The 24368-nt window shown below is 36.4% G+C and overlaps 1 protein-coding gene across 12 annotated transcripts in view; it reads left to right on the plus strand.

Annotated features, from left to right (window-relative positions):
* Nucleotides 1-24368, plus strand: part of sox6 (SRY-box transcription factor 6) — a 199845-nt gene that overhangs the window by 58380 nt on the left and 117097 nt on the right. For 9 of the 12 annotated variants that reach the window (XM_056461452.1, XM_056461449.1, XM_056461456.1 and 6 more), the window contains 2 exons: nucleotides 7981-8227; nucleotides 15763-15973. In XM_056461452.1, coding sequence (XP_056317427.1) covers nucleotides 7981-8227; nucleotides 15763-15973 — 458 coding nt within the window. The remainder of the gene's footprint in view (nucleotides 1-7980; nucleotides 8228-15762; nucleotides 15974-24368) is intronic. The other 3 variants (XM_056461451.1, XM_056461454.1, XM_056461460.1) reach the window with 1 other exon arrangement.

The following is a 24368-nucleotide window of genomic DNA, read 5'->3' on the forward strand; positions in this document are numbered from 1 at the left end:
CAGCCACAGGATGCTTGAGCTAATGTTCTATCAGGATTGTTTTCTTTGCATAATTATTACTAAGGTAATTTTTGGGGTCTAGGGTTCATTTTTAGTAATATGCTGACTTAATGTTCTTCTTGACTTTGCATGATGTATATAAGTTGTATTATGGAGTGTCAAAGCAGCTGAAAGACAGTAAAGGAGCGAGTGATGTGTGAAGGAACAGCTGTCATAGCTGATTTTTAAGGGTTGCAAGGTTAACGTTTATGGAGTGCAATAAAAAAGGTGTTTCTGAGATTATTAGAGGTGTCTATACATAGTTGTGATAAAGTCTTATGCGATGAGTTGAAAAGACACTTTATTTTTTATAATAATCATAGTTTTTTCACTGATTGATACATTTAGAATATTTTTACATGCATAATTATTTTAATAATATTTTATATGTGCGTATTATTATAATTAGTCACACTAGTAGTAGTTTTTATTACTATTATTGTTGCAACTTTTTTTGTATAATGTTTTTTAACAGTGAAGTTATGTGACGCTTCTGTCATTTAAATTAGATCTACTTCTTTAATAATAATATAATATAATATAATATAATATAATATAATATAATATAATATAATATAATATAATATAATATAATATAATATAATATAATATAATATAATATAATATAATATAATAATAATAACAATATAATAATTAGAAATATAGAATATAATAATAATAATAATAATATAAAAAAAATAATATTAATGGTTATTTCAGCAGTAGGAATTCATTGTGTTTATTTTTGTTTAATTTGTATATTTAATAGTGGTATTTTTATTACTGTTATAAAGAATAAGTACTAGACTTATTCTTAATTTGGTTGTTTTTGTTTACAAGTTAGTTTGTTTACATATAAGAGTGATTGCCATAAGAAGAGATCTTAAAATAAATGTTTATTTTATCTTATATTAAACATCTTATATATTGCTAACTCAGAAGCAGTTCCTGATTTCAGCAGACAGCATTTTGTCTCGGATGATGGTTCATTGATGGAAAGACTGCTCAGGTACAATGGAAGGTGATAATTTGAAGGTGCTAAACAGCTACAGCAGGGACGATAATTTTCCAGCCCAGGTTTCACAGGTGACAGAGGGCTGATTATAGGAGGTGAGGACTCTGAGAGTCTGTGCCGTCACCTATGTGATCTGCTGTCAGAGAGAGACGCTCACACAAAGACACATATGCAAACTCATTATGCCTGTTCTCGCTCTCTGAGGGACACCAGTGCAGGAGTGTAATTCTTAACACAAATCTCGACAGTCATGTTTTGTAATGATGAGTGGGAATATTGTATGTTTAACATTTCACTCTTGTCTGAAAATGAATACTGATGACTCCCGTGCTAGTAACTGAATACTTGCTACCAGGTCTTGACATTAACTTTTTTGATCACCAGCCACTCTGTCTAGTAGATTTCCACCATTACTAGTCACTCACCATTTTCACTAGCTACAATTTTGTTGTTGGGAAAAGATATTTTATATACATAAATTTGACTTTGACATGGTAAAATTACTTGATTTAGACTTGAGTTATGAGTTATATATAATATTTCACTTTATTGTTGTTGTATATGAACTTGCTTAATGTGCATGTGCAAATGGGATATGGTTTCATAGTGTCGCATTGCAATTAGTTTTTTTTTTCACATGACTTTGCAGAGCTCAACACTAAGGATTTACCAAATTTATCTGTGACCCCACCAAACATAATAAATCATTATTTATTAGCCACAAATTTTAAATACTATGTCAAAACAAGCAAAATATATCTGTATATATGGCGGGTGTTAATGTCAAGCCCTCCTGTCTACAATAGCTGCATTAGTAAAACTGTAAGTCATCAGTATTCATCATTTGTTTTCAACACTTATTCATGTGTACTTGTTTTGTTTGTATTATTTAAATGTATTTTGCAAATGTATCACTCTCTGTTTATACTCCCCGAACTGGCATAATTATCATAAAAGCGTATTATTATAAACTTCGCCACAGGAACAGCGCACAATACACAGTTGCTCATTTCATTTTTTACGGATTTCCTTTCAGACGCAAGTGCTTCCTGTTACACTTAGAATAATTGCATTGGAGTGTCCTGTTTCAGATTTATGATTAGCCTTTTAAACTTTCATTTGAAGAGTTGTTTTAATAGCAGACTTGCTGTAACTTTCTCCGTCCTACCTTTGCGTTTCTTATAACTAGGGCCAGACAGAATCTGCTGACATTTTTTGCTATTTCTGCTGAGAATTTTGTAAAAGATCTGTGGATTTATGCTGAATGATTTTAGGGGTATCATAACTAAAAACTTAACATATGAAATAAAAAATAGCACTTTTATTTAATGCCTGAGACCCCCTTTTCCGCTGGAAAATATTGTAAGGCCCCCTTCCACATTTAATTATCGCTCATATAAGTTTGCAGTAGGTATGACAAAAAAAAGATTGTTTTCAAACAAACGATACACTGTAAAAAAATAAAAAGTCGAGTTAACGTAACATTTTAAAGCAACCAGCTCCAAATAAATTTAGAGTTTATTAAGCTTCAGTGAAGTTGTGCCAAATTATTTTTTAAAGTTGACTGAAAAGGCTGGTTTTAAAATTTTAAGTTAACTCAACTTTTTATTTTTTACAGTGTATATTTCTTACTATATCTATATGTTTATGCACAACTAATAGCCTCATGTAAAATAGAAAAGCAAAACATCAGTAGGCCGTTTGTTTTGGGTACACCTTGTGATATAGGAAATGAGTTTTCTGCAAATGTCTTATTATTTTGGACTGCCTCATGCATTCATTAGCAAGAACTTCGGCGCGGATATTACACTTTGGCTGGGTTAGGGACTCTTTGCTTCAAGAAAATAGAATAAAACCATAGTTCAGGCAACTTTTTTTGGTATTTCATCTTTCCAGTAATGCTAGCGCTGCGACTCGAAATGTTTGGAGCTTCCTTACCTTGGTCCAGTATGCTTGGGTCATTACAATTAGCTGCTGAAGGCGAATCAGTGAGACTCTTTTGAGAAGGACGAATTAGCCATTTGTCCTTTTTGTGGTCAACCAGGGGATAAAATGAACTAAACCAACATGATCATTCTTCTAATCGTCCATTGCTAAAAATGTTTTAAAAAATATGACGCGATCCCCCCACAGTGCTCACTGAGGCCCCCTTGTGGGCCGGGACCCCCCTGTTGGGAACCGCTGTGCTAAAAGACAGAAAATATTACTTTACAAACTATATTGTAAATAAATCATAAGAACAATTTGATATTACTTTTAATATATTACAATAATATTAGTGAAATTAATTTAAAAACGGAGTAAATCTAAATTTACACAGGTAAATACATAGACTCAATGATGGGCTAAGAATCAGTGGAAATCTGCAGATTCTGCACACACAGATTCCGTGTGGGCCTAACTATGAGGCTGTATTTTGGAAGCGTGTGTGTATGCGTATGCTCAAGCATGAACGTACACTCACTCATGCAAGTGTGTGTGTGTGTGTGTGTGTGTGTGTGTGTGTGTGTGTGTGTGCTGTTATCCATGGAAACTTGAAGCCCTGTCATAAAGCAGCTTTTGCCATTTTTCTGCTCACCCATCGTTAGCTCCTTCAACAATGGCCCTCTTGTTTTACCCTCTTTTTATTTGATTATTTCTCTTCATATAGGTCTGGGTGGTGGTGCTGGAGCGAAAAGAGGCCTTCTAATATTTCCTTTCAGGAGTGGCTGGTGATTTAGGGGGTCTGCGGTTTTCAGGGGGTGTGGGGTGACCGAAGGAAAAGGGGGCAGCAGTGACACCGTAGCTCAGGAGTTACTTATCGCCATTGTCTATAAAAGGGCAACAGAAAGACACGGGGGACACAGAAGAGCGGGGCGAAAGTGGATATCCCAAGACACATGGCCCCCAGTCATGAGACCCCCTGAAGAAACACCAGCGCGGGGTGTCTTCTAATGCCACTAACCAATTAAACAGAGGTCAGTGCGTGATGAAACGTTAGCAGCGGCAACAATTCATGAGTCGAAGCATTCCAGGCTACATGAGAACTCATGCCGAGAACTTAACTCCTAATCCTCATAAACGTATTGCAATATTGTCAGCTATATATGGGGCCTTTCTCTCGGCCTCGGCCTGCAAAAAGACAAGCTGTGCTGCCCTACACTTATTGATTGGTTTGGTTTGTTAGCCGTCCATTGTTATTGTGTAATCAGGCCTGAGCGGGAGAGGACTGACAGGAATTCATATGAGGCCACTCTGGCTTAGCTGATATATTCTCTGCTTAATATGCACAAAGGCCAATGGATCGGACTTATTTACTGGAGAAACAGATTGAATTATTAATACGAATAAAAGGAAGCACTGCGGTGGCTCCCTGTTTGTATCCTTGCAGCGGAAAAAAAAGCATTTAATTTGATGAAATACGGTGGTGTCGGGGCTGCTTCCTTTCCTCTGTCATATGCCACATTCTGGTTTTTATTTTATGGCTTGTAGGCAGGAATTAAATGATTCTGAAGTGTGCTTAAAGGAAAAAAGCCATCTAGGAATCAGGCCTTTATTCCGGTTAAACGCCAGCCACATTGTTCCATTCTGCAGATTAGCCGGGTGGATGTGAGTGGGGCGGGAGGGTGTTATGGTTGGGAGGGATTGTGGGGCAAAACTCACGAACCCCAGCGCTCATGGGCTGAGCCGCCCTCCCGGCTCTCCTAATGAATTATTAACTCCAACTGACAAATACTGTTACGGGGCCCTGGCTCAGATCTGTTGCGTTTTGGAGTAAAATTGCTGTAGACACATGTTACAGGAGGATGGAGTCAGCCTCTCTTTCTCTCTCTCTCTCACTCTATCATGCCTCAGCAGTTTGACTGATGGCTGGAGACTGGAGGGAAAGGCCTGAGAGACTGAATATTTTAGAGGTAAAATAATACCGCTTGATTTACTGTGTAATACAAAAGAAGTGCTTTGTTTCGCTCGCAGTCCATTGAAGATGAAGGTGGGGGTTGTTGTGCTGGAAGCTCAGGCTCTTTGGATCCATGAATAAAAAATCCCTCTCTCTTGTACTCTTTTTCAGCGCTTTCGCTGCTTCCTCTAGTCTCCGCCGCTGCCGCACACCCCTTCCGAACTTTGCTCTTACATTTGATTTTCAATTAACGCTCCACAGTTTTAGACATCACTTTCTGTTTGATATAATTACAGGAAACAATTTATTGGCTGATTAAAATTGAGGCCTCGGTTTCGCCTTAAGAAAATAGGGGCGCGGATCGGTCTGGGTCTCCGTTGCCTTTCTCTGCACTAACTAACAGACTTTGCTTGTTTGCACAGCTGCGGTATCCCGCTTGATTAACTTCCATTGACTTCCATTGTCCACTTCTGTTGGCTGCCGCAGAGCTCATCTAAGACTTCTGGGAGGTGTTTGTGTCATTTGTTGTATGTTTTATTTTATTTTTTTTTTTTACATTTTAGTATGCATAACAAAATTAATATTATTGCAGCAAGGTTGAGACTATAGTTTTGTTTTATGAAGCTCCCTTACTGAACTGTATTAAAGATCTCATATTGAGAGTGTGAGGCTTAAGTGCTCAGCCATGTGTGCAAATTGATGGCACGTCTTCAAATGAAGTAGTCATACTTTGAAGGGCCTGAGAGCAATTGGGCCTGACAGCCCATTGCAACCCACACATCCCTCATGCGCCGGAGTGTACGGCCGCCGCACGCACGTGAACAGATTAACTCACAGTTTGGTGTTAAAATAATCTCTCCCGGTGTCAAATTTGTTTTCGTCCCACGATGAGCCACATGCTGAAAAACTTGGCAGGGCTGGGAGATGGAGTTCTGGAGGCACCTTGGGCTGCCTTCATTACCCAGCCTGCCTCTCTCTCATCTCCTCTCAGTCTCAGTGGGCAGTAGAAGGACATTAGCTCACCTGCAGCCCTTGACCTACAACGCCCATGCTCTTTGTCCAGGCTAATGTGGCTAGCGGCAGCGTTTTGGCTTCCTCTGCCACAGCGTCTCATGGTCTCTGGATGTTACAGACAAAAAAACGATGCTCATCTGTACAGTCAGCAGACAGTCGTTGTATGATGGCTTATATGGTGCTCTGGCTGTCTAGTGTTAATGATTGTCTCAAGACTGGCATATTAAAGGTGGATAAAAGTTGTGTGGCAGCCAATTCTTAACTCATTAGATTAGTTCCAGATATTTAATCAATCCCTTAATTTGATTAGGAGGTTTGGTCTTAATTTCCTTATAAGTAGAGGGATTTCATTAATTGTTGAAATAAACACTTTAATTAAATTTATTTTTATTTTATTCTTCCATGACATTACAAGGGCTCTTGTGTAGTGTAAATTACAGTTTCAGATAATTGAAGGTAATGGAAAGGGTAGTAGGAATGTTTGTTGGCTAATTCTAATCTCATTAGATCTGATGCAGCCAGTTTTAGATCAACTGCTTAAATCAATTAGCAGGTTAAGTGATAATTTATTTAGCTATAGAGTCATTTAATGAATTGTTATTAGAAATGAACATTAATTAATTAATTATTTTTAAAACAATTACTGAAATCACTCTATATCTAAGGAAATTATCACTTAACCTGCTAATTGAATTAGGCAGTTGATCCAAAATAGGCTGCATTGGATCTAATGTGATGAGAATTAGCCAACAAACTTTCTTATTAGCCTTTCAACTACCTTCAATTATCTGAAACTGTAATTTACATGAACACAGATATAGAGTGATTTCATTAATTGTTAAAAAAATGAACATCAAATAATTCATTCATTATTTGTTTTAACAATTAATGAAATCACTCTATATCTAAGGAAATTATCACTTAACCTGCTAATTGAATTAAGCAGTTGATCTAAAACAGACTGCAGTGGATCTAATGAGAGAAGAATTAGCCAACAAACCGTCTTACTATCATTTCAACTACCTTCAATTATCTGAAGCTTTAATTTACACTGCACAAGTAGCACTCGAAATATAAAAGGGTTAGAGATATAGAGCAATTTCATTAATTATTATGAAAATAAACACTTATTAATGAATACATTTATTTATTTATTTGTTTAGTTTGGCTTAATTTTAATGTTAATAATAATAATAATATTTTTAATTCCTTACATTTATATAGCGCTTTACACATTGGGGAGAATCCTCATCCACCAACATAATAACTCCTGAAAGTCAAATTTGTGGCTATGGATAAAGGAAACTTGATTTTATGCAATATTTTATGCAGTATGACAAAATTATGAACTATGACGTGATGACTTTTGTTTGGGGAAAAAAAAAAGAATTTTGTAACATGGGAAACTCACTATAAATCTTTACAAATTTACCTCCCATCTGCCACAGCAACCTACTCGAAATAATCCTAAAACACAATTGCAAAAGCAGAAAAGCTCAATTACAGCAAAATGAAGGAGAACGACACATTTATAGACTCAATATTAATGTAATGATCAAAATCCCGTTATGTGTCAGCATCTCAGCATCACAGCTCTTTTTGTGGTTGGTGGCAGGGTTAGCTCTTTAATGAGAGCGTGTTATATGGTATGGTAACCCTCTTAGCAGGGTAATCAGGCATGGGGCGGGGGAATCGGGCCTGCCTCAGGCAGCTCTCCAGCCATAGCTCAGCACGTCCATTTACATTAAACAAAGGATTAAGAGGGACCCCAGTGCATGCCGTTTCTCTCACACCGAGCTCAGAGTCATTGATAGGATCTCCCCAGCTCTGATACCGGTCCAATCGTGGGGTTAGATGTGGCGCAGAGGCTCAGAACGGCAGCCAACTTCATATATATGTGATGTGAGAGCGCTCATAGAGAATGAAAGCTGAGCTCCAGCATTTCCTGTCTGACATTTGCAAGATGGAATGATGTTGTTGCACTCAAAGTGAACATGTTATCAGAAACGCCTGTTTTTTTCTGCTCTTCTCCCAGCAGAATCATGTCTTCCAAGCAAGCCACCTCTCCATTTACCTCGACCCCTGATGGAGGTGAGGATGGAGTGAATCAGGAGCGTATGCCCTGGGAGAAGGAGGAGAACTCAGAGTCGCTAGTTGCCCCTCAGCTGCCCCTGCACAATCTGCTCCACAACAAACCTCCTCTGGAGGAGCTCCAGCCAATCAGCAGCAGCGTGCCACCCGAATCCGACTGGGACAGCCTGATGTCAGCCCAGCAGCGCATGGTGAGTGCCACTGCCAGCGTTTCATAGCTCATTTACGTGTGCTACCACACTCTATGTGTGTTTTTTTGCTTTCTAATGAGGTGTAGATGAAAGATCACATTATTGAAGATAGTTGGCAGGATTCAAAGAGTGAAAACTGTCTAGTCGAGTTGATTCGTCTGGAACGCCACATATATTTTCAGCTTGTGACACAATCTTACGGCATTAGCACAACAGGAGTAAATCTGCAGATGTGTCTCGCCTCTATTCTCTCTAAACAACACACACACACACACACACACACACACACACACACATGCATGCACACTGGTACTCCTGCAGAGAAGAATTCTCAACCCAAGGACACAAGCTGAACAGAGCAGGCCTCTGCGGAACACTTTTGAATGACGACTTAAACTTCAAAGCCGAGTCCTTGGCAAATCACGAAGTCTTAAGTCCCCCACAAGTGCCTGGAGATCCCGCGCACTGTAAAAAGTGCAGGAGAACAACGTATTGAATTGCATTTCACGTCAGAGCGATTTTATGAATCTATAAATAGAGGGACAATGAGAAAGCGGGACTAGGAGTGGGAATTCGAGGGAGTTAAGGGAGCCCCCTCCGCTCCTCCGTGGTGGTCTCTCTAGACTGTGAGGCATAGAGCCCAGACACAAGACTGACAGACACTTATTGTTTGATGCTTGTAAAAGGGAATTCTCTATGAACCCTCCCTCTGTTGTTGCTGCTGGCCCAGAGTTAGGTGACTCAGTCTAGCCCCTGAGGTCTGGACTCCCCTGGCCTGTCAGCATCCAGATGCCAAAGCCCACTTTAATTAGCCTAAATATTCATCTTTCATGAGATGCTTTGTGCTTTTTCTTTAGTTTGCATTCCATTGGTGGAAACATCACATCATGTAGAGAGACACCTACATGTAATGAATATAATGGACAGCAGTACCCATAGCAAATGACAATCACTAATGTAATCTCTTTATTGGTTGAGACACACAACGTGGATGTCAAAGAACTAGATGAAAGTCATTGCAGTTGCAGGCTGCTTTTTGGCCAAAAAGCTGCACTTGAACACAGCGTTCTGTGGCTGCATGTAAGGAAATACCTGTAGATTTAACATGTTGAATCAGGTGACCTGCTGTCAACGCGAAACCAATGAGAATCGATGTGTGGAGCACACCATAAAAAATAGCTTGACAGATGCTAGCCAGTGGCCTGATGTTGTTATCTGAGCAAGCTTTTGCAAAGATAGCTAAAGTCAGAGATTATCATATAATCTTATGATGTTTTTTATAAAAATATATCTGTTATGAATCTCAGACAAAAACTGATATATACAGTTGAAGTCAGAATTATTAGCATGTAATGAAATATAATATAATATAATATAATATAATATAATATAATATAATATAATATAATATAATATAATATAATATAATATAATATAATATAATATAAAGCAATATAATATAATATAATATAAAGCAATATAATATAATATAATATAATATAATATAATATAATATAATATAATATAATATAAAGCAATATAATATAAAGCAATATAATATAATATAATATAATATAATATAATATAATATAATATAATATAATATAATATAATATAATATAATATAATATAATATAATATAATATAATATAATATAATATAATACAATACCATCCGATTAAATTTAATTTAGTTCAATTCAATTCAACTCAATATATAATATTGGACTGGGGGGAAAACCAGAGCACCTGGAGGAAACCCACGCGAACACGGGGAGAACATGCAAACTCCACACAGAAATGGCAACTGACCCAGCCGAGACTCGAACCATCAAGGTCGCTGGTTCGAGTCTCGGCTGGGTCAGTTGCCATTTCTTGCTATTAGTTGACAGTGCTAACCACTGAGCCAACGTGTCACCCCATAATATAATATAATATAATATAATATAATATAATATAATATAATATAATATAATATAATATAATATAATATAATATAATATAATATAATATAATATAATATAATATAATATAATATAATATAATATAATATAATATATCTGTCTTTTCCTCACATGTAAATCTCATGCGCTGCTCAGGTGGTGCTGATTCCTAATTGCATTACAGAGAGCTTTTGTGATTGTGTAATTAGAAAGGCATTTCAAAGAATTGTTACCGAACTGCTGTGCTTGGATGTGCGCAGGATGATCTCTCGGTTTCCTCTTGATATAATGAGGGAAAGCATATGAAAAGTTAATTGTGCTCATTTGATGTTCAAGTGCAGCTGCTTGTGTTTGATTTGCAGTGAGCTCTTCACTCGCACTCACTTGTCTTAATATGAGCAGGACATCCTGTTGTCGAGCGAGAGGTTTTGTTTGTTTCAGTAGTATTCTGCTACTCTAACCTTACAAATACTTCACTGTACTTTGGATAAAAGCGTCTGTAATATGGAAATGCAATATGAGGTATGTGCAAACTCTTACCGTATATATTAGAAATTCTTTGTAGTGTATATTGAGTCATGCATTAAGATCTGGTATGTCAATCCAAGTGTGGAGAATGCCGTGGCATAAAATATAAACAAGGTAAATATGTACAAACATAAAAACAAGAATGACAGCACTGAAAATGAGTTTTGGAGGTATGCAGTGAATAGAAGATAAACAAGAGTATAAGATGAAAGAGAGAGTTGTTTCTGCTGGTGTTCCTGCAAAACTTGCAGTGCTTGTTTGCAAAGGAGATATATTTATGTCCAGGGTAATATTTTAGTGCTCAAGTTTTTCTCATTCACAGATCTGGATACTGTAGCTCAATCCAAAATTGAAACATCTGTCATTATTTACTCATCCTTTACATGTTCAATGCTTATTTGAGTTTATTTCTTCTGTTGAACACAAAAGAAGATACTTTGAAAAATGCTGGATGCTACTAACCTTTGACATTCATAGTATTTTTTGTTCTGCTACACTCAAAAAATTACTTTTGCTGGTTGTTTAAACTGCTTACTTAAAATAAGTTGAAACAACACAATTATGTTTTTTTTGGATAATTTAATTGGTTTCTGTTCGATCTACTTAAATTTGTAAAAATGATTGAGTTAATCGATTTGTGTTAGGATAACATGAAGGAATTATGTGGAACCCAGCATTTTTTACAGTGTATGAAAGTTGATGGGTCTAAAATATTTTCTTCTTGTTCAACAGAAGAAAGAAGCTAATAAAGGTTTAGAACCACATGAGGGAGAGTAAATGATGAGGTAATTTAATAATCTCTTCAATAGATTTGCAAATTGTGTAATTTAATTATCCATTAGTCTTATAAGCAACTGTGGGAACCATTTCTGACTGTGACAATTTCTTATTCTCTCTGTGTGACTATCATTAGAAACTTCATCCCTATTGTCTGTTTTTTTAATCTGTCAAATATTTGAGGTCAAAAGCTTCCTTTATTTGATAAAAGATAGAGCAAAACTACATTAGTCTTCAGTGTCACCAAAGTAATATAGACATTGGATGCTCAAGAAACATTTCTTCTTATCAATACTGATTTCTTTTTCTTTTATGAAAGCGGCATTTATTTCTTAATAATGAGATGAATAGAATGTTAGAAAAGGACTGCATATTTGGAAATAAAAATCTTTTGAAACATTATATATCTTTGCTGTCACCTTTTTAATGCATTTAATGCATCTCTGCAGAATAAATATATTCTTTTTTCCCCTATAAACGATTATTATTAATAGTAAGAACATACTTAACTGAATTATTTGAATCATTCAATTTGATCGTTAGAATGGGATAAATAGTTCTGATATTGATATCTTAGATTTCTGTTTGCCGTTTTTTATATCAGATATAATCTTGTTGCTCAATAGATGTTATATTTAATAGATCTCATTTGTAAATTCAACCTCATGTGTACAGTTGAAGTCAGAATGATATATTTCAGACTATATTAGAGAGTCAGACTATATTTTATTCACCAATTTCTGTTTAACGGAGAGAATATTTTAATAACACATTTATAAACATCAGCGTTTTAAGAACTCATTTCTAATAACTGATTTGTTTTATCTCTGCAATGATAACAGTATATAATATTTTACTAGATATTTTTCAAGATACTACTATTTAGCTTAAAGTGCAATTGAAAGGCTTATGGCTAGTTTATACTTCTGCGTCGAGTGATCGGCGTGACCCACGGAGCATGCCTTGTGCGTAGCTGTGTATTTATTCTTCTACGTTCTGTTTGTTTTGCTCTGCAGTAGTTTTTATGTTCCTCTGTGTCAAGTTCTTCGAGGGTATTTTTGTTTTTCTGAACGCTATCTTAATATTCAAGTAGCTAAAACTCGCTCATGGACATGCAACAATTAATTAACTACTAATTAATCATTAGTAAGGCCAGACAGAATCTGATAGAAACATTTGTTGCTATAGCTGCTGAGAATTAAAAAAAAAAATCTGCGGATTTAAGCGGAATGATTTTAGGAGTATCATAACTAAAAGCTTAATATTTGAAATAAAAAATAATACATTTTTAACTTTTATTTAATGTTTACAAATCAAGTCCAAGTAGATCCACTTATTTGGTAAACAAAGCAAATCTTTCATGTTTCTCTCAATGATGGGCTAAAAATATGCGGAAATCTGTGGATTTCTGCGGGTGCAGATTCCGTGTGGGCCTAAGGTAAACACAAACAGTAGCTATGCGACCGTGTGGACCGGACCATACATGTGCGCTCGACACAGAAGTATAAATCAGCCTTTAACTACACTGTAAAAAGATGCATTATTTTAATTAAATAACGGCCTTTAAATTACAGACATTTACTGTCAAATAACGGATATTAAATTACAGAAATTTCCTTAAATTTAAATTTCTGGTAAATTTCTGTAATTTACTGTCTGTTATTTTACAAGAAATTTCTGTAATTTACCATGTTATTTCATGGCAAATATCTGTAATTTAACAGCCATTATTTTACATTTTTTTCCCTAGCTGCTGGAAACAAAACGTAAAATAACAGATTATTTTTTACTGTGTAGGTTAATTAGGCAAGATAGGGTAATTAGGCAAATCATTGTATAATGATAGTTTGTTCTATAGACAATCAAAAAAGAATATTGCTTAAGGGGGCTAATAATATTGACCTTAAAATGGTCTTTAAAAACCTTAAGAACTGCTTTTATTCTAGCCTAAATAAAACAAATAAAACTTTCTGGAACATTTTGGAAATATAAAAAAAGTTTTTTAAAAAATCACAGGAGAGATTGTAATTCTGACTTCAAATGTATGTTAGCAGAACTCTCAGTCTCTGCCAGCTGATTAATGCGATCTTGTTATGTGTCGCTGCCACATAATCGCACCACCCTAATGCCCGTCAATGCCCTGCTCTCCAGAAATCCACCTGCCAGCTTTTTCTCCCTCTCCGCTAACTAATGTGCCTTTGCACTTGACAATGACTCAGTAGTGTGTCGAATTCTGCGTAGGATCAGACAAACAGATCACTTCTCCTGTTTTCCCTCTCTGTGTACTCGCTCAGGGAACACTGAACTATCAGCTGCAGACAGAAGGCCAGTTAACCACTAAACCACACACAGGTGGGACCGCAAAACAACAGCAGCTCAAGACAGGGCCCAGATTTACGATGGCCTGGAGGGTTAAGCGAGGAGCAGCCACTCACTCGAGAACCAACAAATTACACAGCGCTCAAGCTCAGCTCAAACGCGCACTCGTAACCTTTGCAAAGGAATTACAGCGATGACTATTGTAAAGAGAAAGGAGTCGTTCAACACTATTCATCTGCTCTGTAATTGTTATGTCTCCTTTTTTATTGCTATATTTAAAAGCTGATGTTTGAAATGCATAATAGGAACAGTTGAAAATAGAAAATAAATGATTAGGGATGCTTCGATCAGGATTTTTGCCACAGATACCGAGTACCGATTCTCTGTCAAGGTGATACCGAGTACCAATTCTGATGCTTCAAGCTTTATAATGCATAAAACCCATTTTTCCTCTAAGTATAAGCCTTAAGAGAAGATCTCGCCTTACCTAAAAGAATAAATGAAGGATGCTGCATATAACTCCTTAAATATGTCTCTTATAACCATTTAGTGTGGACATGTCATGGTCAGAAGCAGCTTTACAGAAAATAATAGATAAAACTGATCAAAATAATTGGTAATAAATGATTAACAATGCAATTTAGAAACATTACAAATGATGGAGGACGAATTCAAAATGTCTCGATAAAGAAAAAGTTTAGAGCGCATATTTCATGCACAAGAAGTTAAAATGCACACCAATAAATGGAAATAGGCCTATGAACTACTGTTTATTGCAGTAAGTATATTACAAAAAGGTATATTATTAAATGTTCAGGTTTTAATAAAAGTCCTAATATTTCCAGCCAGTTTTAATGAACTTGCAACATTGTCAAAAACACAAAAATTTCAGTTCTTATATGTAAAAAGTAAATACATGCAAGGCCTTTCAAATATTTTACTCATCTCCAACTATTGACAGCAGCACAACAGCGAACAATCTCACAGAGAGAGGGAAATTTGCACTGGAGATATCTTTACTGCTCTATTCATTTAACCCAACCAATGCAATGCTTAGAACATCACTGTGTCTCTCTCGATCTGTTCTCTTGCTCATTCACTCTCGTCACCATGATTTGCGGGGTATCTAATTCGCAGACATCATGTGTTGTAGTGCTGCTCATATATAATATACGGGTGCGCACGTACCTCTTCTTCTGCTTGTAAACTCTTAAACAAACATTTGTGATGGGTTCGTGAGATTGGTCAGATTGTACCGAGTACCAATCGAGTCATGAAATGTGATTATCACTCAATACCGATCTCCGACCGATCGATCGGAGCATCCATATAAATGATGTTAACTTAACTTTGCTTTAAGAAAATCACAGAGGAAAATCAGTTGTTATTGGTAAATATCTTTGGAAATCAAGAATAAGTTTTCTTTTACCTTTGAACCTTTAAAAGTAGTCACATATATATTGACATTTTACATTACACTGAACTAAACTGAACTGTGAAAACTGGACTGAAGCAGTTTATATCTATGTTAAGCTGCTTTGACAAAATCTACATTGTAAAAGCGCTATAGAAATAAAGATGAATTGAATTGAATTCACAACAGCAACACACTGCATTGAAGGGTAATAATAAAGAGCATAATAGGAGCGCTTAAAAAAATGGAATGATCCTCAACTTTGCTTTAAGCTTGACAAACAATCACATTTGAACACACCTTTAATCTGCTTTCATTGGCAAGCTAAATTGCAGCCATTTCTTTTCATAATTCCAATCAATCCTACAGTACCGTAGTTTGTCATGATCACGTTTGGTCTTAATATTTCATTTTCTCTTTAATCGATTAATCTGTAATCTTCTATAAACATTTTATCTCAATTTTACTTATGTCTACTCATACTTTGATAATATAAAATCTAAGGTAAAAAGATAAAAATAAATAAAAAGTCTTGTGTTTCTTTTTTCTTTTCAGGAATCGGACAGCAATAAAGTATGTTCCTTATACTCCTTCCGGAATAACTCTACCTCTCCACACAAGCCAGAGGAGGGGGCCAGGGAGCGCGGTGACCTGCTGAGCAGCTCAGCCTTCGGTACGCCAGAACGCCGCAAAGGAAGCCTGGCCGATGTGGTGGACACACTGAAACAGAAGAAACTGGAGGAGATGACAAAGACAGAACAAGACGGTACGCAAGGTTTCCGCATGTTTGCGTGTGTTTGGATCTACGGTTATGTGAGCGAGTGCTCTTTTCCTCTGAGCGAGAAGCGTTTTTTGGCGTGCATCGATCTTCTCGATCGCTCTGTTTTCCTCGTTTCTCCTAGTGTATAACTCTGTCTTCTCTCTTATTCTACATAATCCATCTTTTTTCTCCCACTGTACATGCACACACACAGTCGTTTAACCTGGGAGGACTGACGTGGCTGTGTTTTCCAGTTTGTTCTGAACTGGGTCCAGTGTGACAAAGAGTGGGTGGCACTACCCCTCAGCTTAAGTGTGGTCTCCTGGTGATGCCAAACCAAACTCTCAGACCATAAAACACACGCCACGACCTGACGCCAGGAACATTACCTTTTTATTCTTCAGTACAGACGACAGCATTCATGCCGCAAAATTCATCTACAGACCAACTCAAACAGCTCCAAGAAAGCGTTTTTTTTTCTTTCCTCCATGTGTTTAGGGCTTAAAAGTATCCAAGGATTTGGCAATTAAATTTGAACGATATAAAATGATATAAAATACATATGTATAGTGTAAGGATTTGATTATATGATGGATTTATGCATTCAGGGTAGGTTTAAGTTGTAAAAGTGAAAATCCAGTGCTGTGGCTGAAAACAGAATGTAGGTAATAGATATAAAACAATCTTTTTATTTTGTTTTGTTTATTTTTTAAAAGATATTTTTAATGAACCGTTTGGTGCAGATCATGCCGCAGTGGAGCAAGTCCTCAGGGAGCACGACTGAAAAGCAAATACTGGAAAGAGTTGCTGAAACAGTTTCCTCTCCTCGTAATTAGTGTAAAGCAGAAACCTATACAATCAAATATTACACACACACACACACACTCAGATGTTATTGCTCCTTGGGGAAATGCTAGTCTCATTTAAGCATCTTGGGAGCTCTTAGCCCGAACACTTGATCAGAGGAATAAATTAGGCCATAATTCAGTTAAAAGTATCTTTTTTTTTTCCTCACATATTTTTCCGCTCTCATTTTGTGAAGGTCTTCATATTAATTTAATCGTACTGTATTTGTTTATGGTCTGCTTCATTATCACCATGGGTTAGAGAAATATTTTGAATAAGAAAATAGGACAAATTAAATAAATCTGAGTGAGGGGCTGTCAGTCTAGAATATTTTCATATTCATAATTGATATAGAAAATCATGACAGGCCATCCATTATCATAAAGGGGCTTCATTTTGCTGCTGGTGCGATGAAATAATTTAACAGCAATCTAAATTTCTGTGAACTGATTTTTTTTTTCCTATAAAAATATTCGCACCTATAATTTGCCTGTCTGTCAATTAAGCTGCTGTATTAAACAGAATTCACTTTTGGAAATATCACTTAAAGGAGAAATGAAGCACTCAGTCAAGTTTACATTATTTTGTACATTGGATTCCACTTAATGAAAATATATTAAACAAACTCAATTAATGTAACCTATTGAGCAGAAAACGGCATGTTTTACTATAGCTTTTAGACCTAGGGCGCCGCCATCTTGGAATGTCGATGTGTCTGACGTCATGGGATTGGTTCCGTTCCCTCGTCTGAACAGATACAGTGGAAGTTATGGACTGAACACAGAGACTGTAAAGCCTAATACAACCCAATGCGTGAAGTTGTGGTGCAAATACAACAATCAGATGTGTGTCTAATATAAAAATATATATATTTATTCTATTTTTATTTTTTTTCCCTTTTAATTAGCGGTCATTTGATGTGATTTGGTCCAGTCTCCAGTGCTTCATTTTCCCTTTAAAGTGACTTGCTGTATAATTCATTCAATCATTTTCTTTTCGGCTTAGTCCCTTTATTAATCAAGGGTCCCCACAGCGGAATGAATCGCCAACTTATCCAGCATATGTTTTACACTGCGGATGCCCCTCCAGCCGCAACCCATACACTCTTGCAATAATACACATACACTACAGCCAATTTAGCTTATTCACTTCAACTATACCACATGTCTTTAGACTGTGCGGGAAACTGACCCAGCCAAGGTTCGAACCAGCAACCATCTTGCTGTGAGGCAATTGTGGTACCCACTGCGCCATCGTGACACCTTGCTGTATAATGTTAAACTAAAAAAATCTTCTTTTGATGTAATTTGTTTCCCTCACCTCTCATGCATCTCCAGCATCAGTAGTATCCAGTGAAGTGCTTGTGTCCTCCTGTTGTTTCTAGTAGGGTGTTTTTTTAAGATGCACTCTCAGCCCTCGTGTGCAAGGGTGCTATGCTAATGAGCCCCAGCTGGTATGGCCGGTTGCTGCAGTAATTTAAATGGTCAAGTGCAGCTCATAATCCTGAAGGCCCGTATGTTTAGTGCAGACAGGAGAGGGTGCTTCACTTCTAGTGTACAGCTGTGTTAATCTGCCCTTAATAATGGGGACCGAGCCGACCTCATGCCTCTACGCCTCACACCACGGTCTCCCCGTTGCACAGAAATTAGTTCCTGAGCTCAAGAGAGACAAGAGGCATGCAGAGTTCAATGCGTCGAGATGCTGGAATAGAGCAGTTCTGCGTCCTTGAGAACTTCTCAGTTTGATGCAGCTGTAAGGGGAATCTTCAAGCCCACGGAACCTCAAATGTCAGGATTAACCCCTTGCGTGACTCCAGACGTCATTGAGAGAGCCATGTGTTGTCTTAACGACAAAGCATGTCTTTATGAAATGCGAGGCAAAGAATGGACAAGCTAAAAATAATGCTCATCTCAGCATGTTATTAAGGGACCAACTGTAACCTTTCATTAGCTTGCTCTGCTAACCTTCTTAAGGTGCGGTCATGCTACAACTGCATCCAAAATCATGTACTGTATTTGATGAACAAGGACATTAGTAAGTCAGATTATTGTTCTTGTACTTTTGAAATACTGTGCATTTGGATATTATGTAGTGCCTTTTGCACAGTAAATAGTAAGGCAGATTTATTCCCACTGTTAATATGGGCAACAGGAAATGATTAAACTATATTTGTTATTTGCAGATTTTATTATTTTTTTGTATTATGTTTACTTACATTTGAAGAAAAAAAACAAAAACTTCATATCAGTGTTTCTCAACCACGTTCCTGGAGGACCACCAGAACTGCATGTTTGGATGTCACCTTTTTCTGTCACACTTTCAGTCTCTGCTAATGAGCTGATGATCTGAATCAGGTGTGTTTGGTTAAGGAGACATGAAAAATGTGCGGAGCTGGTGGTCCTCCAGGAAAGTGGTTGAGAAACACTTCTTTATACCACCTATTTTCTTAGAGTCTCAAACAAGATTTTTTTGTAAGCACACTACACTCTGTTGGATAGATGACTCAGAACTGCGCTCACCCATATTCATATACAATTGATTTGTTTATAGTTTAACACTACAAAGGTCTGATTTCTACATTGAGTTGCTTGATTAAACAATTTTATTTTATTTTATTTTATTTTATTTTATTTTATTTTATTTTATTTTATTTTATTTTATTTTATTTTATTTTATTTTATTTTATTTTATTTTATTTTATTTTATTTTATTTTATTTATTTATTTATTTTTTTTTCCGCTTAGTTACATTCATACATCACTTTCCAGCAGACAGAAAAATCTTGAAAAAAAGCATCTTTAATGCTCCAAATATCTGATTTATACATTGAGTAGCTTGGTTAAACATGGCCCATTTTCACTTACTTACTTACTCAACACTTGATTTGGTGGGCCAGTGAGGCATTTCTTTATTTTATTTTATTTTATTTTATTTTATTTTATTTTATTTTATTTTATTTTATTTTATTTTATTTTATTTTATTTTATTTTATTTTATTTTATTTTATTTTATTTTATTTTATTTTATTTTATTTTATTTTATTTTATAAGATTTTTTTTTTGTAAGCCCTTTCGCCGAGCAGACTACACTACATATAGTACATACAGTACATATAAATCACTTTGGAAGTCCAGAATCATTTTTTTCTTTTACTGTAGGAGAGGTCCTTTTACTTTTAAAAGTTTTCTAACCTTTACAAACACTGCACGAAGGACAATATTTATAAAAGCCTAATAGGAGCACTTAAAAAGACTGATTCTCAACTTGCTGTAAGATTGATTGAAACAATCAGATCTGCAGGTCAAAGTTTACTTAGCGAAAGATGAAACCTATGGCATCTGAACATACTTTTAAAAAAAGAACTGCCATTACCAAGCTACAGTAAAATGCAGCTATTACTGAATTCTTCTGCATTTGAACGTACTTCAAAAAATAATAATAATAATAATAATAAAATAAATCCCTGCCATTGCCAGGTTAAAATGCAGCCATCTCTTTCCATGGGCTGTCAGGATTGCTTTGGGTCTTAAGATTTCAGTCTTTGAGAATGGCATTGTGTAGGCAGCACATACCTGACTGAAGCACACTGCTTTGTAAAACAGTGTCTTTCAGTCAAGGAGAAATAAATTGGGACATACTTGAAGGGATGCATTGATATAGATGCACACTGTACTTCATAAGCATGAAAAGATGCATTGATATAGACGCACACTGTACTTCATACCTGTCTTTACATGCACTTAATTGAATGCGCACCGGGGCCCTAAAAGTCAACCACTCTCAAATTCAATCAGACCTATTAGAACCTTACCGCAAGTCAGTGAAACCGGACTGTCATCTCCATCTCTTCACTCCCTAACAATCCTTAAAGTGCCTTAAGTGCTTGTGACCACTCTAATGAATGAAAATATCCTGCCTTGAGGACTGCATTAAGCTGAATAGTCACCTTCGCTGTAAAAATGCTACACGAGCCACGAGGACGTCTTAGGATTTTATAAAACTGGTATTGTACAATATTATCATGAAGAGAGCTCTCGGGATGATGCTTGTTGATTGTTTAAAATGCCTAAAGTGGAAATAAAATGTAAATAAAAAAGAAAGACAAATAGAACAAGAGGAAAACATTAGTGTCCATTACAAAGATTCAAGGTGACCGTGTCTAAGATGCGCAAGCAAATTAAGGTCTTTCTTATTAGATGTACTCAAGTAATGAACTTTGATATACATGAATCCTTAACTGGGTCGTTTCTTTTCATTGTTACAGTTCTGTGGTATTCCTGCTGCACTTTTATCAACACTCCTTTTTTTTTTTTTAAGATGAGTGATTGTTTAACCTCTGTTTGGATGCACTGCACTCACCCATATTCAACCTTGAAATGATTTGTTTGCAGTTTAGCGCTCCAAATGTCTGATTTCCACATTGAGTAGCTTGGTTAAACATAGCCCATTCTCTCTTACCGACTTACTCAACACTTTATTTAGTGGGCCAGTAAAGGCAGTTCTTGTTTAATTTAATTTAATTTAATTTAATTTAATTTAATTTAATTTAATTTAATTTTATTTTATTTTATTTTATTTTATTTTATTTTATTTTATTTTATTTTATTTTATTTTATTTTATTTTATTTTATTTTATTTTATTTTATTTTATTTTATTTATTTATTTATTTATTTTATTTTATTTTATTTAAATTTACTTAAATGTATTTTATTTTATAAATGTATATGATATCATAAATGTTATTTTTACTATATTATTCATACATTACTTTCCAGCAGACAGAATAATCTCGAAAAAAAAAGCATCTTTAATGCTTTAAATATCTGATTTCTACTTTGAGTAGCTTAAACATGGCCCATTTTCTCTTACCAACTCAGGGGCCAATCACACCGAACGTGCTTTTACATTCCAAAAACACAAGGCGAAAATGCGAGGTGTGCAGGGCACATGAGCAGTGTGTAAAATGCTTCCGGCCGTTAGTAAATTATACAAGAAAAGCGCCTCTCAACGGAAAAATCGCGTTTGGTCTGATCGGCTCCACAGCACTTTAATTTGTGGACCAGTGAGGCATTTCTTTATTTGTTTTAATTTAATTTAATTTAATTTTATTTTATTTTATTTTATTTTATTTTATTTTATTTTATTTTATTTTATTTTATTTTATTTTATTTTATTTTATTTTATTTTATTTTATTTTATTTTATTTTATTTTTTAATATCATACATTTTTGACAATTTGCCATAACATTAATTAGATAACAGAATTTTAATATCACTGCAAAAGTTTTATTTTATTTTATTTTATTTTGTTTTATTTAAATTTTTGAAAAACATAGTAACATTGATTAGATAACAGAATTTTAATATCATGCAAACGTTTTCTTTTACCCTAACATTTATACATTACTTTCCAGCAGACAGAAAAATCTAGAAAAAAAATCATCTGCACCTAGTCAAGAAGGCACACTGCCTACTGCTCTAGTTTGGGCACCAGTGAACCAGTGGCTCTGCCAACTTAGTCAGCAGTCTCGTATTGGCAGGACTGGCCATGGCTGCTGGTAATAGCTTGTTAGCTGCTAATCCACGCTTAAAGCACTGTTCATCTGAATGCCAGCATTACATTTCGCAGGCAGTTCAGTGGCAGGGGTTCAGACTGGTGGCTGAAAAATAGACCATCCACGCAGCCTGCCATTCCTCTGTGACGTGCACTGCTTCTGCTGAAGACCACACATGCTGTTATATAGTCTGCAGTCTGTTACAGAAGCTATTAATTTGAAATTATATTTGCTTGCCAGGATTATTTGATGGATAATCTTTCCATAATGCTCATAGAATGGTTAAAAAACAAAATCAATCATAAATGTGCTCTCTTATGTGCACATTCCCAGAGCAGTTGCTCAACCCTATGCACTCTTGCACCTTTTTTTTTCCTCAGTAAAAGTGAAAGGGCAAGGTTGTTAGCCACGTTTAGAAATATGTCAGCGCCAACAGGTGTCAAAGAGGCACTTTCAAAAAGCAAGTGAATTACGCTTGCAGGAGTGACCCGGGTGACAACAGGAACAGTTGCTAATATGGCGTGGATGAGGGCGCCCTCTGGGGTGGTAACCCTGAGCCCTCTGAGGGGGGAGAGGAGAGACGAGGTTAGCGTACGGCTCTATACACCTGGAGCTTTGTGTATTGAGTCAGAGTTAATGAGTTTAGCAGGGGGGCAGATTCTTCAGTGGCTCCATCCCACGTAAAGCCTGATCTTGGGGGCAGGGAATATTTCCAGTGCCCCCCCGCCCTGCGGACCTTAGCCATTTCAGCAGCAGGTGAGCACCGGTGCACATTTGAATAACAGCTGTGTGTATGTGTGTGTGTTACATTTCTGATCTGCTCCATAGAGGCTATCTATCCTCAAAATCTCCTTTGAGGCACTCATTCTTCTGATGAACTATGCTTGAGAAGGTATTTCTATATAAGCTCCCAGCTCCTACCCTATATTTATACATTTCTAATTGAAATCTGTCCCTTTTTTCCCTTTTTTTAACATCCAGCCTAATATCTCTAGGCAGCATGTGTCTTTTCCCTATTGAGATCGGGAGATTGATGGGTTTGGGCAACGGGAGAATTGAGTGCAGAAAGCTGTTTTACCGCATGCCATTTCGGTTGCATTTTTATGACCCTCTTGAAAGGGTTCTTGTTGGAAATGGAGAGGGGCTAGCTTTGCTCTCCAGCTACAGTGTCATCTACTTCTGATTTCTATTCCACCTAATTAATAGCAATCTTTGTTGTAATGATGCATGGCACCAACCCCTAGGATTGATGCATACACAATGAGGTTGACCTTTTTAATTTCTTGGCTAGTGTTGGTTTCAAACCTGAGATCTGGAAGCATGCTTCAAACAGAGTGACATCCCAGCGCTCTGTTATGTCAGTCCACCAGACCCTCGGGCGGTGTTCTCCGGGCCAAACATCAGTCGTTGGAAGATTTCTTGTCTAATGTACCTTCGACCAAGCCGCTTGTCTGAATGAAAGCCTATGGGGTTGATTAATGCAAGTGTCCTGGTACACGTCAAAATATGTTAGTTACTCTTCAGGGTGATGTGTGGATCTAGAGAGTTGGCAGGTAAGGTAGTTGTGAGTTGGTTGCTCAGTAAAGAGCAAGATCTGGCCCATCACTTTTGTTTGAATAGGTAATGTAAATCTGCAGGGATTGAGCAGACATGAGCTGGAATGGCTTGTTAGGACACATGATCAAAAGCTTGTCTCCCTGCTCTCCGCTGCTTGCCAGTCAACTCTCTTGTCACCCTGTGAGGCAGACGTTAAATAGATTTTTTTTTAACGTTGCGGGCATTCTGCCACTCTTCGGACTCTGACAAAAATGATAGCGTCTGCTCGTCCTGTCTTTCTCCTCGGAGAGAAAGCTACTCTACTGACAAGCCTTCAGCACTAAAAAAAAGGAAGATAGACTGATACAAACAGACTCTGGCAGCTCTGTTCAATCCATATCAAAACCCTCTGCGGCCTGTATGCTTCATATCAAACGTCTATAATACAAACACACTTCCCAGA

This window comes from Danio aesculapii, chromosome 7 (assembly GCF_903798145.1).
Source record: "Danio aesculapii chromosome 7, fDanAes4.1, whole genome shotgun sequence".
Lineage (NCBI taxonomy): Eukaryota > Metazoa > Chordata > Actinopteri > Cypriniformes > Danionidae > Danio > Danio aesculapii.